At 39.7% G+C, this 20,060-nt stretch overlaps 1 protein-coding gene across 2 annotated transcripts in view; it reads left to right on the forward strand.

Moving 5' to 3' along the window:
* The window catches only part of CCDC192 (coiled-coil domain containing 192), a 244,131-nt gene that overhangs the window by 104,106 nt on the left and 119,965 nt on the right, over positions 1 to 20,060 (forward strand). For both annotated transcript variants that reach the window (XM_081090561.1, XM_081090562.1), the window contains 2 exons: positions 12,168 to 12,299; positions 15,043 to 15,099. In XM_081090561.1, coding sequence (XP_080946687.1) covers positions 12,168 to 12,299; positions 15,043 to 15,099 — 189 coding nt within the window. The remainder of the gene's footprint in view (positions 1 to 12,167; positions 12,300 to 15,042; positions 15,100 to 20,060) is intronic.

Here is a 20,060-nt window from a genome sequence, read left to right on the forward strand (position 1 = left end):
TTTTACAAATTGAAGGTTTGTGGCAACCCTACATCAAACAAGTCTGTTGGCACTATTTTCCAATAGTATTTGTTTATTTTGTGTTTCTGTCACATTTTGGTTATTCTTATAATATTTTAATTTTTCATTATTATATTTGTTATGGTGATCTATGATTAGTGATTTTTGATGTTATTAATGTAATTTTCTGAGTCACCATGAACCATGCCCATTTAAGATGGCAAACTTAATCAACAAATGTGTGTGTTCTGACTGCCTTACCATCTGGCTGTTCCCCATCATTCCCCTTTCTTGGGCCTCCCTATTCCCTGAGACACAATAATACTGAAATTAGGCCAACTAATAATACTACAGTGGCCTCTACGTGTTCAAGTGAAAGGAAGAGTCACAGATTTGCTCCTGATGAAGATACTGTAAAGACTGTTGACATGACAACAAAGGATTTCGAATATTACATAAACTTAGTTGATAAAACAGCAGTAATTCACTCAAAATTTGAAAGAAGTTCTACTGTGGGTAAAATGCTATCACACAGCATAACATGCCATAGAGGAATCCTCATAAAAGGAAGAGTCAATCAATGCAGTGAATTTTATTGCTGTTTTATTTCAAGAAATTGCCACAGCCACCCCATCCTTCAGCAACCACCCAACATCGATGCAAAAAGATTCCAACTCACTGAAGGCTCAGACAATGGTTAGCATTTTTAGCAGCATGCTTTAATTAAGGTAAATACATTGTTGTTGGTTTTAGATATAATACTATTGCACAATTAATAGACTACAGTATAGTATAAACATAACTTTTATATGTACTGGGAAACCAAAAAATTTGTGTGACTTGTTTCATTGCAATATCATCTTTATTGCAGTGATCTGGAACCAAAGCTGCAATATCTCCAAGATATGCCTGTATCTCCTTTTGTAGAATGCTCATTTCTGGTTGTATTAATTATGCTTTTTATATTCTGTAGTTCAGACTATTTGACATCTGGGGTTTCACTGATCCTGGAGAAACTGTCCCTCCCAGGATTAGCCAATTCCTAGGGATAGTAAATGGCTTACCTGTGAGCCTGCCTTTTAAGTGCAAACTGATCAATCCAAAATTCACACCCTCAGGGCCATCTCCTTCAGGCTCCACACTCAGGGACACTATTCACCTGTCTTACTCACCACAACCAGACAACTAGGGGCAAGTTACTCAAAACATCCTGCTTATCCTGGCTCACCCCTTCCTTCCCACAGAAACTATAATAAATGCTCTTACCCACCATTTTCTTCTTGCTTCCTTTACCTCTTGACTGATCCTGGTAATTCCCCACATTGTCTCTGCCCCCCTCCCCCAAAGTATGGCCCCCCACATGGTGTGACATGACCCCTCCTCTTAGGAACTGTAACAAACTATACTTTTGAAGGCAAACATCTCCTGATTTGTTGGCCTCACTATGCCTGAATAATATTAAAACCTACATTTTAAAACACTAGTAGTGTATAGCAACAAAGGTTTTGGTGTATTTACTTGTACTCTGAACCTTTACCGAAACCATTTATTAACCCTCGTTTTTGTGAATTGTTTGAAATTTTCTATATATAGAATCACATCTTCAAACAGAGTTTTATTTCTTCATTTTCAATTTAGATGCCTTGGGTTTTCTTCTTGCCTAATCCCACTGGGTAGGTCTTCCAGTACGAGGTTGAAGAGCAGTGGAGAAAGCAGGCATCCTGTCTTGTTACTGATTTGAGGGGGAAAGCTATCCACTTTCATCATTGAGAATGAGATTAGCAGTGGGTTTTTCATAAATGCCCTTTATCATGTTGAGGAAGTTTCCTTCTAGTCTTAATTTGTTGAATGTTTTTATCCTGTTGAATTTTGAAAATTATTTTCCTGACCCTATTGAGATGTTCCTGTTGTGTGTGTGTGTTTTTTATTATTCTATGAATGTGGTGTATGAAAGTAATTGATTTTTAAAAATATTAAAACACCCTTGCATCTCTGGGATAATTTTGTTGTTGTTGTTGACACTTCTTTTATTGGGAAGCATACACAGGTCACTTCCCAGGGTGGAAAGCAGCCTGACGCCACTTGGCAAGACCCAGAACAATGTTGGCCAGAGTCAGGGATGCCACCATTGCTAGGACTAACCCCAGCATCAAAGAGGTGAGAGAAGAGGTCGACTCCTCCACGTCAGGGTTACCAGTCTTTCCCAAGAAGATCAGTGGCCCCACTGTGACATCTGCCTCTTCTGTCATGTGCCTGCGCCTGCAGGAAGCAGACTCTTGCCCCTGTCCCACCAGTCTCCTGGAACGACTTGGAATGCCACAGCTGCCCTTGTTACAGCAGTGACAGATATCAGCAGTGCCTTCTACTGGGGACCAGCTGTTGGAGGACTTGCTGAAGGAACAGGCTTTGTTTAGTTGGTCTGGGACTTGGTCAGCTGAAGTGACCTTCAGATGGCAGGTGATATATATCATGTTTCTGGAGTCATTAGCAAAATGGAACACATCCACTGTGTACTGGATGTGTCTTACTGAGCATAAAGAAAATAATAATAGTATATTATTTTTAATGTGCTGTTGGTCCAGTTTGCTAGTATTTTGTTGAGAATGTTTATATATTCATAAAAGATATTGTAGTTTTCTTTTCTTGTAGTATCTTTGCCTAACGTTGGTATTAAGGTAATGTTTTAGAAAGTATTTCCTCTTTTATTTTTTAGATGAGTTTGAGTAGGATTAGTGTTAATTGTCCTTGAAATGTTTACTGAATTCACCAGTGAAGTCATCTGATCCTGAACTTTGTTGGGGGAAGTTTTTAATTCTGATTCTGTCTCCTTACTTTCTTTTTAAAAAATTGAATTTATTGATGTGACATTGGTTAATAAAATTATATAGGTTCCAGGGGTACACTTATACAATACATCATCTATATATTGTACTGTGTGTCCACCACCCCAAGTCAAGTCTCCTCCCATCACCATTGCTCCCCCCTTTACTCTTCCCTACTTCCTCCCACCTCCTTTCCCTCTGGTAATCACTGTATTGCTATCTATCTATGAAGTTGTTGTTCTTTCCCCTATTTTTTCTTGAATCACTTTTGGTAATTTGCGTGTTTCCAGGAATTTTGCACCTCATCTAGATAAGCTTTGTTGGTATTTAATTGTCCATAGTATTCTCATACTTCTTTTAATTTCTGTAAAGATTGGTAGTAATGTCTTCACCTCTTTTTTTTCTAGTTTTTTTTTTTTTTGTCTTCTCTCTCCGTCTCTCTCTCTTAATCAATATAACTAAAGATATGTCAACTTTTTTATCATTTTCCAAAAAAAACTTTTGGTTTTATTGATTTTCTCTACTGTTTTTCTTTCCCCATTTTGTTTATTTCTTTCGTCCACTGGTGTTGGTTGTACTTTTTCTAGTTCTTCAAGGTGTGAGGTTAGATTGTTGATTTAACATACTTCTTTTTTATCCTAGGTGTTTACAGCTATTAATTTTCCTCTAGCACTGCCATTACAGCATTTCCTAAGTTTGGGTATGTTGTGCTTTGTGTGTGCATGTGCACATGCGTGTGTCTAAGTATTTTCTAATTTCCCTTATGATTTCTTCTTCAACCCATTTTTTCTTCGACATATTCTTTAAGTATGTGCTGTTTATTTCAATTTATTTTCAAGTTTTTCAGTTTTCCTGTTGTTAGTGATTTCTAGTTTTATTTCACTGTAGTCAGTGAAGGTATTTTTCCATCCTTTTAAATTTATTGAGAATTATTTTATGGCCTAACATATGGTTTATCCTGGAGAATGTTCCATGTACAATTGAGAAGTATGTGTATTATGTGTTGTTTGGTGGATTGTCTTTCATAGATCTACTATATCTAGATGGTTTGTAGTGTTGTTCACATATATTTCCTTATTGATTTTCTGTCTAGATGTTCTAACTATTATTAAAATTGGTATTAAAGTCTCTATTACTATTTGTTACTGTCTATTTCTCCCTTAAATTCTGTCAATAATCATTTCATATATTCTGGGGATCTGTTGTTTGGTGCATATATATTAATAATTTTGGTGAATTAACCTTTTTATCAATTGTGTTTTGTAATGATCTTGACTTATTATCTATTTTGTCTAGTATTAGTATGGTCTCCCCAGCTCTTTTTTGGCTACTAGTTGCATGGAATGTGTTTTTTCAACTTTTCACTTTCAGCCTATTTCTTTCTTTGAGTCTCAAGTTAGTCTCTTGTAAGCAGCATATTTAAATCATGTTTTGTTTTGTTGTTTTTTTATCCATTCTGCTAGTCTGTCTTTTTTAAAATTGATTTAGAAAGTGAGAAACATTGATTCACTGTCCCACTTATTTATTCATTCATTGGTTGATTCTTGTATGTACTCTGTTGGGGGATCAAACCTACAACTTTGCCATATTGAGATAATACTCTAACCAATTGAGCTACCTGTCCAGAGCCTACTCTGTTTTTTTATTGGTGAGTCTAATCCATTTACTTTTAATGTACTGCTGATAATGAAGCACATACTTCTTTTCCTTTGCTATTTGTTTTCTCTGTCGTGGGTAATTTTATCAATTCCTCCAATGCTGCTTCTTTTGTGTTTGATTTTTTTTTCTAGTGTACCATTTTGATGAGCTTTTACTTTTCTGTATCTTTTTAAACTACTTTTCGTTCTATAATATGTATGTTAATATGCTTTGTAGTATCCCATAGGTCCCTTAGGCTCTGTTCATTTCTCTTAATTCTTTTTTCTTTCTTTCTACTCCTCAGACCGGGTAATTTCAACTATCATATCTTCAAGTTTGCTGGTTCTCTCATCTGCCTGCTTATATATGCTGTTGAACCCTACCAACGAATTTTTTATTTCAACTATTTTGCTTTTCAACTCCAGAATTTCTACTTGGTGTCCATATTTTCTATCCCTTTATTCTTATCCCCTACCTGCTCATACACCATTCTTCTGATTTTATGTCTTTACCTGTGGTTTATTTCAGCTCTTTGAGCATATTCAAGATATTTAATTTAAAGTATTTGTTCAGTAAATCCAAAAGTTCAATGTCTGGATTTCCTAAAAAATAATTGTTTATCTCTTCCTTTTTTTCTTTTCGTAAACAGGTAATACTTGGCTTTGTAAGAATTATAATTTTTTGTTGAGATTAGACATTTTAAAAATTGTAATGTGGTAACTCTGGAAATCAGATTCTCCTCCCCAAGAATTGCTATTATTTCTTGCTGAGGGCTGCAGTTATATATTTGTCTAGTTATTTTTCTAAAGTAATTTTGCAAAGACTGCATTACTTATCATGTGTGGTCACTAAAGTCTCCTGTTCCATTATCTCTATAGTTAGCCAGTGACCTGACAGAGGTTCCCTTGCTTGCCAGTCTCTTTACTCATAAAATTCTTCCCTGGATGCTACAGCTATTCTCCTAGGCTCTAGAGTTCTGAAATGGTTAGTTCTGACAGTTCTTGTCAGCTCAATAGTTGTGTAAGTGGAGGGACCAATTTCTGGAGCTTCCTACTCTGCCATCTTCTGTGAAGTTCAACTCATTTTGTTTTAACTATTATCTTGAGTACAATTCTAAAATATATCAATACCCTTTCTTGACTGTATCAATACATTGTACAGCGAATACAATTTGTCTTCCTTTGGTTTTAACTGTATTGCAATCTATATATATATATAAAACCCTAATATGCAAGTAGACCAAACGGGGGAACCAAACAACTGGTCACTATGATGTGCGCTGACCACCAGGGCGCATGCACAAAACATGGCAGGCATTGGCCGTAGGTGGCAGAGTGTGGAACATGGTGGGCACTGACCACGGTGGGATGGTGAAGCAGGTAAGCGGGGTGCCAGACCAAGGCAGGGCACCAGTCACTGTCATCAGGATGACCCTCTGGTGCTTACTGGAAATTCTTTGCTCCCACACACTGTGGTCCCACAGGGGGCTCGCATCTGCCACCAGCACCCGCACCTGCTGCTGGCACCGGCCCCACTCGCACCCACCAATGGCACCAGAGCCACCACTTGCACCCCCTGCCACACCCAGCGCTGGTCCCAATTGCTTGGCACCATCAATGGGTGTGAGAGGGGCCAGCACCATCAGCGTGTGGGAGCAGCAGCAGCGAAGGGGGGCTGCTGGCAGACAGGCGACAGGGCAGGGGGGAGCACGGCAGGAGGGACCAGACGGAGCTGCAGAGGATGAGCTGAGATCCTTCCCTGTGCCCACTGCAGCCTTGCGGCCCACAGTTCCTTTCAAGGTGCACAAATTCGTGTACCGGGCCCTAGTATCTCTATAATGATCTCTATTGAACATTGAGGTACATATTGAAAGTTGATTTTTTTTAAATGAATTTACACAGCTTCAAGTGTATAATATGAAATTGTCTATTTTACACAATCTTAAGACAAATGTTAATGCTTTCTAAATCACCTCTTCACTCCACAGTTGCTAGGAACATGAACAGAGGGGAAGGGGGCCTTGTCTTCAAAAGGAGTCAAAGGTAGAATATTGTCTTCCCAGCATCATGTTAACTATCCATTCCAGCAAAGCTGGCTAACTAAGATATATAAAAATTATCCCTTCAAGACTAGGAGAATTTCTACTCTCTTTTTGTAAGCAGATACTTGATTCTAAGTTGGACTAAGCTTTCAAAACATTTACTCTATAAAACAAACTAGTTCTTATGGAAAAAGTAAAAAAGAACAGAAAAGAAAAAAAGAAAGGAAGCAATGCCCAAGGTCCCCAGAGTTTTAAAGTTCAATTGTGATATCTTGTAGCTTTTAACTTGAATTTCCTCTTATTTACTTTGATGCCTTGCTTTCTACCCTAGAATTTGAATTTAAATTTAGGCATAAATCCTAAGGGTTTCCTGAATTGAAAATTAGGCTTTGAAAAGTTCTAAACTCCCATCAAAACAATGGAGTGAATTCAAAATTTTGGCAGCTAACATTGTGACTTAATGTAAAGCACATCTTTTATGCAGCGCTTACATTTTTAAAAGATTAAATGTATACTTTTTATCTTATTTTCCTCTCATCTCTTTCCTTTTGGATTACCAGGTTTATTCAATGGGCTGTTTTTCAAAGGGACTGGGGAAGTACCAATTTTCCTATGCTAATAAACAGTTTCACTATTATGTAATGTAATCCAACAGTAAATTACTAGTTCTTGCCCCAACATTACTAAAACTTGCCCCACATGAAGAAGAAATAATATCCCTTTATCCTGCTTTTGTGAGGTGATAATACATTTGCGAATTAAGACTCATAGTTTAAAAGTTAATAAATGGAACGATTTTAGCAAAGCTTGTTCCTGGCCAATTTGATTATGTCTTATTGTAAGTTTAACCGAACTCTCCATTCAACCTTCTAGAAAATTTACAATCTAGTTTGAATACATATGACTAGAGAACTAGCATGTAAAAATATAGAAAGGTAGCATAGTAAAATCCTATTATGGGTACCAAGGTCATAGTGTCAGTGAGTTGTGAGGGTTAGACTAAAACATAGTTCTCCTGACGCCAACCAAGTGCTTTAGCGTTAAGCTGAACTGGAGATAAACATATCTGAGTGAAAGAGATAAGAAGACAGAAATCCCTGACAGGTGGAGAGGAATGAGATGGAGTTGGTGTCTGTATAAAAAGGAAGCAAGATGACAGGTCAGAATTCTCAAGCCTTAAAAACAAAATTAATTTTCTTCAGGTAAATAAGTAAACAAACATGTGAGAAACAATGCTGAAGGCCACATAGTAACGGGGAGCGGGGGGAATCACAGGCCTCGTCTCTGCAGGCAGCCTCAGAGTTAGGGTTTGGATATCATATAGAACCCAGAGGTAGAAGCAAACCAATCTAGATCCAAACCCAACCTCTTCTTATTAGCTATGGGCAAGTTAATTCATCACTAAAAGCATCTGGTTCCTCAATCTTTAAAAAGTGATAATAATAAGAAATACATATAAAAGTTCTCCTAGGGTTTTGAGCAATAGAATAAGGTAGCACATATATAGATAGCACACAGCAGATAGCGACTGAATAAATGTAGGTACTGCTGTTTTTCTATGGATTTTACTGACTTGTTGTCAAGAGCATGGAATTTTGGAATCAGACATCAAGTATTCTATTGGTAGAATGTAATAGAAAACTCAACGCCTACACAATAAGGAAACCTATTATCTCACTAAGTATAAATCTCAAGATGGGACATGCTTCAAGATTATTTGATAAAACATTTCAATAGTGTGAACCAGACCAGGTTTTTTCCATTCTTCCATTCAGAGTGTGGTTTTATCACATAACTGGTTTCCTGATATTTATAGGACGGCTACAGTAGCATTCATATCTGATAGAGGAGAGAGAGAGAGCACTTCTCCAAATCATCAAAGTTCCTCCTGTGTCGTGAGTGGTCCAAGTCAAATCACATCTTCTCATATGAGGTAACTGTTGCCAAAGAAAAGCAAGGCTCCGATTGCTTTTAGGCCTTGATTCCTGAACCAATGACCAGTAATGAGAACCGGATTGTTTGTGATTATCAGGCCCCACTTTTTGAGCTGGGGTCAAATTTGGGTTTACAGTATCAGACCCAACGTCCACTACCAAAAGCTTGGGTTCCAACGTTTACTTGGTACTTCCTTAGGTAAGTTATATAACCAGATAGAACTACTTGAATTTTCTCATCTGAAGTCTTCAGATAAAATGAGTATGAAACTGAATTAAGATTAAATAATCATGAAAACAAAAGGTTTGGCAGAATGCCTGAGATGTACCCAGTAAATGTTAATTATGATTATTATTTATCTATACACTTTCATCTTATATAATAGTTTTAAAAATATTTGGTATAGTGTGAAGTATTTGAGAATATGAACAATATCAGTGTTTTTACATTTTTTACCTCCAAAGTCTTACATATAATAAATACATATTTTACCTCTAAAGTCTGACATATAATAAATGTCCCACATATCTCTTTAACAAATGAGTGAATAAATGAATATCTATTGAGTGAATGAATAAAAGCCTAAAACAATAAAGAGTAGATAGACAGACAGCCAAATAGTGACTAGAGGAATTATAGGATCAGGAGAAATATGGAAACAAAATAGGCCAGACTGAGAAAGAATATATTGTGGAAAAAAAATACTAGACCTGGAGACCTTTTCCCCTGAAGTCTAGAGTGGTTGCAGGAAGTGAACAAAGCAAATACAATTTGACTTTAGGTAACTAGCTCATAGAGCAGGGGTGGGCAAACTTTTTGACTCGAGGGGCACAATGGGTTCTTAAACTGGACCGGAGGGCCGGAACAAAAGCATGGATGGAGTGTTTGTGTGAACTAATACATGTTAACACTGCTGCTGGTGAAGCAGCGGAGGGGAGAGCAAGAGAACCCTCCGCTCTTTTGGCTCCGCGGGCCGGATAGAACAGCCGAACGGGCCGGATCCGGCCCGCGGGCCGTAGTTTGCCCACGGCTGTCATAGAGGCTGTGAAGTCTTTAGATATTTCATTTTATAATTAGATTAGAGGCCCAGTGTGCAAAATTCGTGAGTGGATAGGATCCCTAGCGGCTGCTGGCTGCTGGCCGGGGCCTCCCTTCCCCCGGGTGCTGGCTGGGGCCTCCCTTCGCACCCGCCTTGGCCTGGCACCGGCCACTCACCTTCTTCACCATCTTGCCACGGTCCCACTCTCATCAGGACCCATCAGGGCTGAGAGCGCCTCTACTGCCGCCCACTGCCAGCGCCACATTGCCAAGGCCCACAATGTTCTGTGCTGCCCCCTGGTGATCAGCCCACGTCTAACTCCCAGTCAGTCGAACTCCCGCCCATAGGGACAATTTACATATTAGCCTTTTATTATATAGGACTAGAGGCCTATTGCATGAAAAGTTTCATATAATAGGCTTTCCCTTCCCCTGGCTGCCGGCACTGGTTTTCCTCCGGCACCTGGGACCCAGGCCTTTGCTCCGGCCTGAGCTGCCTTCAAGCCTTCACTGCCCTGCCTGGCCTCCCCGGGCCGGGTTGCACATGGGACGCCCGCCACCCCAGGTTGCAGATAGCAGGCCTGGATGGTGGCAGGGAAGGCGGGATGGCGCTGTCGCACCCTGCCTTCACTATGCAAATTAGCCACCATCTTTGTTGGCGGTTGATTTGCATATCACGCTGATTAGCCAATGGGAGGCGTAGCAAAGGTATGATCAATTACCATGTTTGTCTATTATTAGATAGGATAACTAATAAATATTTGGATAAAACCCATATGAGTGCTTACTGCAATCTAGAGGAGGTAGATGAAATAATAATAGTTACTGAGTACTTGATATGTTCCAGACAGTATTTTTAGTGTTTCCCTGTATAAACTCAAATAATCCTCAAAGCAAACCCATAAGGTAAGTACTACTTTTTCATCCCCATTCCCATGTACAGATAAGAAAATCAAGCCCAGAGAGACTCAACAACTTGTCCAAATCACATAGATAGTAGCAAACTGAGATTTTTACCCAAAGAGTCTGATTTAAGAGTCTGTATGCTAAGCTATTACTCTAAACTGTGTAATAAGATAGGTTGCTAAGAGAAACAAGGTTACATTCCCAAACCATCATGCACCCAAGAGTTAAACGTGTTAGTGCTCACGAGGAGCACCACAGGCCTCCTAAGTCACGGAGAGTAGAAAGGCATACTCAGTGGTGCATGACATACATGCTCTCGCTGGTCCTTACATTTCACTTTCATAATCCCTAGCTGCCGGGGCTGACCTGACCAGCAGCCCCTGAACGAAGGATGAACAGGTTACTCCAACAGTTTCACTGTGGGGGAGAGGGCTAAGAGATGGCCCGTGGACGGAGCCAGGCCGCCTCCATTGCCTGCCTCGTTAGCCTTTTACTGTAGTTTTTATCTTTCGATACCATCAGTAGGGTGAGCAATCTTGGGAGGACACATGTATTTACATTGTCCTCTAGGCAAGGGCATCTAGAGATTAAGCATAAGGATTCCAGTAAACACCTGGGGGTCTACACATTCACAGTCTTGTTTGGAAATATCAAGGAATAATTAGGGGCACTGCCTTTGACACTCCCCTAAGTCAGAATTCTGATAAACAGGGCAGGTGACCTTCCACACACTTCCCTTTTATCAGAATGTCCACCTTACAACTTTCCAATCAAGTCTCGTGTGCTTCCCAACACCTAGCATATAACATAAAGGTTGTGGAGAGTGCCAACTAGACAAATATTTGTTAAGTGGATGATTTGTGTAGATGGATGGATGGATGCTAGTATATATGATGTTCCCACCTGATTTCCACAGCAGATCACCTCTTTATATTTGGTGAATTGTCGTTAAATACTGGCTGCACTTTTCAACATGCGACAATATGCTTCATAATAATGCTTAGAGTAATATGAAGGCGGCATGCGTCCTCTGAGATGCCCACCCAGGGGATATGCTGGACCTGGAATGAATACAAGGCTGTGTGTCCCTTCCCAGGCACTCTCAGAATTGTTGCTGACCTACAGAGGAAATGCACAGCAAGCTGCCTGGATGAAAGGAAAAGCTGGTCCAGGGCTCTCCAAGGGAATTAAGGGACTAGGGACTATCAAACTACCACTTTCCTCAAGAGGAATCTACAAACAGTAAAACAAAGACAGTCACTTCTAGACTTTTTTTTGTTGTTGTTAAGTTTAGCATAGACTAGCCTTTGATCAGACTTCAACTTGAAATTCCTGCATTTTTTTCCCTTTAGCTCCATCTACCCAGCTGCTTATATGGTAATCATTTAAGGGGGTCAGAACTCCTACTCTTTCTAGAGAACTGTAGTCCCCCAAGAGTTCAGTTTCAAGAACCACATGGAAAGCACAGTACAGATTTCAGATACAGCTGTACAAATAAAGTGATCTGGAAACATAATAAAGATGATGGTTGAAATCACAGCATTAGAAATCTCTCTGCCTGCTGTAACTATTGGTCTCATCTCTTGCCCAGAAAATCTTTATTATGAAAAAATAAGTAAAAGCAATGTTATTTTCCTCTCTATGATGTTGTTTCATCTGTCATCTATGAGGAATAGTCAAGAAGCCATTTTCATATTTAATAGGTATTGGTGGAGGTAATTAGTTTATAAATTGGGCTTTTAAAAAAGTCACTGTGCCGATATACCCTTACAAGCAAATGTCTTTAGCTTTCAGCCTCTGAAGAAACAAAGTCAAAACTTCTGGAGCAAATTTCCTGGCTGGAGGCAAAACTAAAGGCTCTGGACCACAAGGAACACAGTGGGGAACCATACGAAAAAATGGTTCTTGAAAAAGACCAGGTATGTAGTAGAAGAAAGATCACCTTTATTTTAAAAGTTACCTAAACTGATGTGAACTGACAATTCTGCAGTCTTTCCTGGCTGGGTTGGAAGTTTGGGTTTAAGTTCAAGATGGCAAATAATATTTGTATTTGCTAAACATACTAGTAATTGTATTCCCTGATAAATATTTACATAATAATATTTTTAAAGTTTGTTTGACATGTATCCCTTTGAACCGTATTATCTGAATACTTTATTTAGCAAATGTTATTGACTATACAAATGTTTCTTAGTTTTCAAGGTTTCAATCAAGGAATAGTTTCTATGTAATAAAACAGTGGATCAGAAGATTTGGCATATGCTTTTAATCAATTCCTTTATAAGAAGTTATTAACCTCTGGATCTCTCGACATTTATATATGGTTATTATATAAATTTATAATATATATATTCTTAGAAAAACATATCCATGTGTTACAAAGGAAGATACAAACCCATTTGGCCTCATACACATGTATTTAGGATATAAGGTAGATTAGCATTACCTACAATATATCAGCAAGCATTATTTTTCCCAATCATTTCTAACTCTTAACACACTCATGTCCTTTATCATTGTGCTCTTCCATAGGATAAGAAAAAAAAGATAGGGAAGGATGCAATAATTTCTTCTTTCTTTTTATTAAATCTTTATTGTTCAGATTATTACATTTGTTCTTCTTCCCCCCACCCCCCAGAACTCCCCTCCTTCCAGTTCCCACCCCACCATCCGCCCTCACTCCCCACCCACTGTCCTCATCCATAGGTGCACGATTTTTGTCCAGTCTCTTCCCGCATCTCCCACACCCCTTTCCCCCCCAAGAATAGTCAGTCCATTCCCTTTCTATGTCCCTGATTCTATTATAATCAACAGTTCATTCTGTTCATCAGATTATTTATTTACTTGATTCTTAGATTCACTTGTTGATAGATGTGTATTTGTTGTTCATAATTTGCATCTTTACCTTTTTCTTCTTCTTCCTCTTCTTAAAAGATACCTTTCAGCATTTCATATAATCCTGGTTTGGTGGTGATGAACTCCTTTAGCTTTTCCTTATCTGTGAAGCTCTTTATCTGACCTTCAATTCTGAATGATAGCTTTGCTGGATAAAGTAATCTTGGTTGTAGGTTCTTGGTATTCATCACTTTGAATATTTCTTGCCACTCCCTTCTGGCCTGCAAAGTTTCTGTTGAGAAATCTGCTGAGAGTTGTATGGGTATTCCCTTGTAGGTAACTGAGTTTCTTTCCCTTGCTGCTTTTAAGATTCTCTCTTTGTCTTTTGCTCTTGGCATTTTAATTATGATGTGTCTTGGTGTGGTCCTCTTTGGATTCCTTTTGTTTGGGGTTCTCTGTGCTTCCTGGACCTGTAAGTCTATTTCTTCCACCAGGTAGGGGAAGTTTTCTGTCATTATTTCTTCAAATAGGTTTTCAATATCTTGCTCTCTCTCATCTTCTGGCATCCCTATAATTCTGATGTTGGTACGCTTGAAGCTGTCCCAGAAGCTCCTGACACTATCTTCGTATTTTCAGATTCTTTTTTGATTTTGCTTTTCCGGTTGGGTGTTTTTTGCTTCTTCGCATTTCAAATCTTTGACTTGATTCTTGTGCTCCTCTGGTCTGCTGTTGGGAGTCTGTATAGTATTCTTTATTTCAGTCAGTGTATGCTTAATTTCTAGTTGGTTCTTTATCACAACATCGAGGGTCTCATTAGATTTCTTGTAGATCTCATTAAGTTTATCGGCGGCTTCTAGACAGTTCTTGAGAGACCTTAAAAGTGTGGTTCTGAACTCTATATCTTCCAATGACAATTTTGTCCTGTTTCTTTGTCTCCGCATTTTTTATGTTTTCTTGGTGCACCCCATAGTGGTCTTTGTGCACAGTCTTGTTGTAGTTAAGCCTTGATTGTTGTAGTTAATACTGGGGGGATTTGACCTCCAGGCCAACTGGCTGTGAGAGTCAGCTGTGTCTGCAGTGGGAAAACTTCTGTCCTCTGGGGAGGTGCTAATCTAGCCTTTGCCTGAGGCTATCTGGCAAATGGCTCTGTGCAGGGCTTGGGTGGGGCAGGGTCGCAGGGGATCTACAAGGCGGGAGGAGGGAGCAGTCATGGCTGCTCTCAGTCCAGTCCCCAGAGGCTCTGCCTCTCAGAGTCCCAGCAACCACTGCAAACCTCGAAGAGAAAGCTGCCCTTGCATTCTGACAGATGCCAGACAGTCCTGCTTCTCCCGTTTGAGTCTGGGTCCCTAGAGACTTGCCCAGAACTGGAGCTCAGAGTCTGAGACTCCCTCCCGATTGAAAACGACAACCGCGCCCTCAGCTACCAGCCCGCTCCGAGCGCACCTCCGCACCTTTGTATTTTCCGCACTGCGCCTCCTCTGAGTCTCGGTATGCTGTTCTCTTTCCTTCTAGTTGAAGAATTTCCCCTCAGCCAGCCTTCCTGTGGTTCTGGGTGATGTCCGTTCCGTCTTTTAGTTGTATTTTTGAAGTGGTTGTGCGAGGCAGCATTCTCCGGTGTTTACCTATGCTGCCATCTTGGTTCTCCTCCACAGAGAAGGCTGGTTTGTCTTCATGATTCAATAATTTCTTTAATGAAAATTTTCAAAACCTCTAGCTGAGATAATTCCATTCAATGATTGAGACCTGGTACATATTTATATCTGGAATACTTTGAATATGTAAAAAGAATAGTTATATACTTTGTTTCTAAACTTTTCTCCATTTCAGTACATTGAGAAATTACAAGCTGAAGTGAAAGCTTCCCAGGAGGAACTCACAGCCCATGTAAGCACTTCTTTCCTTTCTCATCTCTTAATTTATACCATTGTTACCCTGGACGTGAACAGAAAATTTTCAGAAGTTATAACTGGTCATTCAAGCCCTGGCTGGGTAGCTCAGTTAGTGAGAACGTTGTCCCAATATGCCAAGATTGTGGGTTCCATCCCCGGTGAGGGCACATACAAGAATCAACCTCTTTGTAATACTTTAAGCAATAAAACAAAATTAAAAAAAAAAAAAAGAATCAACCAATGAATGCATAAGTAAGGAGAACAAGAAATTGATGTTTTTATCTCTCTCTCTCCCAAAATCAATATCTAAAAATAAATACATAAATAATAACTGTGGTGTTTTTGCTGCAAACCAAATCACAAGACTAAGAGTCAGTATTTTTATGCACAGTTGCATAAAAGAATTCTGATTTATATGGATGCTAAAACATAAAACTGAGTTCCTATATAACCAGGTGGTCTGATCAGGTACCACCAGGATAAAACAGCTAGAAACAAAGAGTAGAAAGACAAGGAAGCCAGGCTAGTTTAGTGAGTTACATGGAAGTGGAAATTTTAGACACATTGAATATAGGCCTACAGCAGTTCTTCTTAAACTTTAGCACAGCAAGAATTATCTGGAAAACTTTTATTTTTCTATTTATTTATTTTTAATGTAGAGTATTTTTAAAAACACGTTGCCTAGAGATTCTGCTTCCTGTATACCTAGAGTGGAACCTGAGGCTTTGTATTGCTAGGTGATGCTAGATTCAGGTAACGCTGAAACTGCCAGTCTTTCTTTCTTTCTTTTTTTTTATATATATATATATTTTATTGAGTTTTTACAGAGAGGAAGGGAGAGGGATAGAGTTAGAAACATCGATGAGAGAGAAACATCGATCAGTTGCCTCCTGCACACTCCCTACTGGGGATGTGCCCGCAACCAAGGTACATGCCCTTGACCGGAATTGAACCTGGGACCCTTGAGTCCGCAGGCCAATGCTCTATCCACTAAGCCAAACCGGTTAGGGCAAGTCTTTCAACACTATTTCAAGCATCACTGTTTACTGTTTTATATACTGTATTCGTTCTGCCCCAGTCTGATGATTTTTAGCTGATCACAGATACAAATCTGATACAGAATTGTCTATCTTCAACAGGAAGTACATCCCTGAGAGAGACCCTATGAATTTCTAGGGTAGATTTCATTTATATTTTAGCCTCGCTTTACTCAGAGAACAACTAATGAGCAACTCCTGCCACAATACCCTTGTGCACCCACGCACATAAATCAGCTGTCACCCTGACACTGTCCCATCCCAAGGATCTGAACAACCTTGATGCCCTAAGCGCTTCCTCAAAGACTTGCTCACATTTTTAGTGACCTCTGTCTACATCGCGGGTGTCATGGGATGGCTTCTCAATTAAGAACACTGGCCAGTCATGTTAAATGACCAATATGAACAACAAACCTCTCTGGGGAGTCTGAGTGAGACCTGAGAGGCTGTAGTCCAGGAGTCCTACAGAAAAACAAACAACCAAACAAACAAACAAAAACCACTGCAAAATAATAAATTCTAGTCACCATCCCTTTGGGATTTGAAATGAGCTGATCCAGATAAAATCACCGTAATTGTCCCAGTTTTGCACTGGGATGGAGAGGAGCTAACGGGCTGTGGCAGTTAGCAGAGCTTTTAACCCTAAATTCAAAATCTTTTTTGACCTTGTATGCTCAGTTGACCAATATTGGAAGTGACTGAGGCTGCTTTTGTGCCACTGTGACATCTTCAGACAGAAGACTGTCTCATTAGCCTAGTATTCTGTCCCCCGGACTCTCCCCTGGCCTGCCCCTGCGGATGTCGGATAATGGCTCTTGTCAGGGGACGTCCCCTCTGGCCTGACTGATACCTACAGCCAGATGCCCAGTGGGGGTTTAGCTCAGAATTTTTTAGGGAGAGCAAATAACTCACTAAGGTTCTGAATAGTAGCTTCCAGCATCTCTTCATGAAAAACTGATGAAAAAACATAGTCATGGGCGCCTTAGGGAAATTCCTGTGGTGTCTTCTTCCCTTGCCTATTTCCTGTGGATACTATTCCTGTCCCCCACTGTTCCCATCCCAGGCTTGTCTGAACTGGGATTGCTTCCTTGTTTGAGGGCATTGATACCAATGACTGAGATTTCTACTACATGATTGTTCCAACATTCAGATTTTTTTTTTTATCTTTTCAGTACAAAATCTTTATTTACATCTGCATTGTATTACTTTAGCTTTGGACTGTAATATTTTTCCTCTTGTGTTCCCTAGTGCAATTTCTTCCATATAATAGAAACATTCAGATTTAATATAGCAGTGTGGTCATCAAAGTTTTGCTTCAACTCATCAACAATACTTAAATAAAGATAAATATGAATAACACTGATTATTGAGAGTGGATTATGTGTATACTGTGCAGAAGGTGCTTCATATATTCTATTTTAAATCTCAGCACAACCCATCAAGATAGGCATTATTTTTCAGACAACAAAACTGAGATTTAGAGATTAGATCACTTGTCACACATGTTAATGCTGAAACCCATGCTTTTTCTCTCACAATTTGCTGCCTCTCCAAACTATATTCCTACATGCCATTTACGGCATCAATCCGTGTTTATAAAGATTCTATCTCCAATCTTCTTTCTCTCTAGGTGACTCACAAGTTCATAATGCTTCAACTCTCACTTCCATGCAAATAACCCCCTCCACCCCTACCAAGTTCCTCCTATTTTAATCATCCCCAGATTACAGCTCCTTGGTGCTCCAATAAGCATTTCTTAAAACATTGTTCCTGGAAAAAAACATTTCAAATGATGCTAATAGATATTTTGGGGAAAATATGGAAAAGGCATTGGAAATTAAGGTAAATGGGTGTTTTCCTACAGGACTTACCAGTGTATAATCAATCTCCAAGAAAGGACCAGAGCGTGATATTTGTCTTTGGTGTTTGACAATAAATGGCATTTTAAACACACAGGTATGGAGACTCCTGGCCTATTACATCGAATTAAAGCACGGTGCTTGCTAAATATCACCTGACTATCTTGCTGACATTCCAGGCTCAGCATATATAAAGTCAAAATTATCATCTTCTATTCCCATCTCTTAAATATGCTCCCCTGTATTCCCTAGTCATGGTGAATAATACCACACTGCTGGCATTTATTCTAGATGGAAGAAGCAGTATTAGAACCCTACCTCTCTCTGCCTCCATCGCCAGTTTAGACTCCTGCTGAGCCCTCCCCTCCCAATCACAATGTATCCCACTCACTTTCACATCATCGGCCCTGGCTGCAGAGGCGAGAAAGGCTAAAATCAACATGGAAAGATTTGGGATGGGGCAGAAAACTAAACAGAGCCAAGAATTAGTACTCACAGGGAGAACAGGTGTCCCATGGGAAGAGCAGAAAAGAGAAAGGGAACTAAGGAACCAAGGTGGTGGGAAGGGAACCCCATAGATGGGGTGAAAGCTCTTTTGGAAGATTGAAAGGCTCCTGGGAGTTCTGGGGATGCTTGAGATTAGGAAATAACAGAGAGAGTATTAATAAGAGTTGTCAGGCAGTACGTGTTGTGTGTAAAGTTTGGAATTCCCATTTGGGTCGCGCCTCCTATATGTAACACTACTGTAGGCCTTGACCACCCTAGTAGTCTCCTTGTTTCCCTGACTCCACCCTGAGGGACATTTCCAAAAGACCATCCCACCCCTCATCTTCCTCTTCTCACTCACTCCCCTCTCTCTGGCTCATGCTGAACAGGCCAGTAAAATGGACCTGCTGTCTTTACACATCCAGTGTCAGCTGGTGCTTGTGACTTTGCTCTCTCTGTTCTCTTGGTCTGCCAATGGTTCTCAACCTTCCTAATGCCGCGACCCTTTGATACAGTTCCTCATGTTGTGGTGACCCCCAACCATAAAATTATTTCCGTTGCTACTTCATAACTGTAATTTCGCTACTGTTATGACATCTATATTAGCTCAAAATATGTTTTATTGACATTATCTGCTTATACATCCTTCTCCCACTAGACTTGAAGGTCATTAAGGGCAGCACCAAGAATATGTTTCTGTACCCACTACCCCAAGTGCTGAATTGAATTGAATTTTACTCCACATCCTTTCCTGTTTCAAAGCCTAGAGTAAGAAAATGTTTGCCCATTGTCCCAGAATAAAGTTCAACCTTCTGAAAATGAGGGCCTGACTCCTTTTCCTGCCTCCTCTCCATTACACATCTGTGACCCCCAACTACACCCATGCATTCCTGTCCTGGAGACTTTGCTCCTGGTATATTTTTCACCTAGAATATCTGTTCCCACCGTTGTGTTTGCCAGAGTTTTCTTATTCTTCATTGATAGTGTTCCTTCCAGGAAGTTTCCCCTCACCATCAAACTAGAATTAATCTCTCCTTCCTTGGTCTTCTCACAGATCTTCTCTGTCCCTTTCTTCGGTCACTTGTCACACTCTGACCCCCAATAGATTATTTGATGTGGCCTGGCCCTTCCCCAAGACTGGGAGCCCCTGGAGAATAGGAGCGAGTCTGCTTATCTTTATGCCTCTCACGTGTCTGGCTCAGGGCCTTGTACAGATTTCATCGAAATGAATTGTTAAAATGGCTAAATTAAAAATAACCTTATCTCGGTATTTAAATCTCTAGGAAAATTACTTTATGATATTTTATTCCTTAAAAATACCGGTTACATAAAGCATTACTTTAATCTGAAATTGATATTTTGAAAATATAACATGAAAGAAAAACAGGTAATGATCTCTTAGAATAGAAATAAAAAGAAAAATAACACATGAAGAAAACAGTCGTGGGAAACCCCTATTTCAGCAGCAGTGAGAACATCTAAAGGAAACTATGGTCTTAACATGAAAATTAACAACATAGGGGTCCTGGCTTCCTTTTATTAAGAGTTTACTTTTCTAGAATCCAGTAATTGAA

Source organism: Myotis nattereri, assembly GCF_964212035.1.
Source record: "Myotis nattereri genome assembly, chromosome: 4".
Taxonomy (NCBI): Eukaryota; Metazoa; Chordata; class Mammalia; order Chiroptera; family Vespertilionidae; genus Myotis; species Myotis nattereri.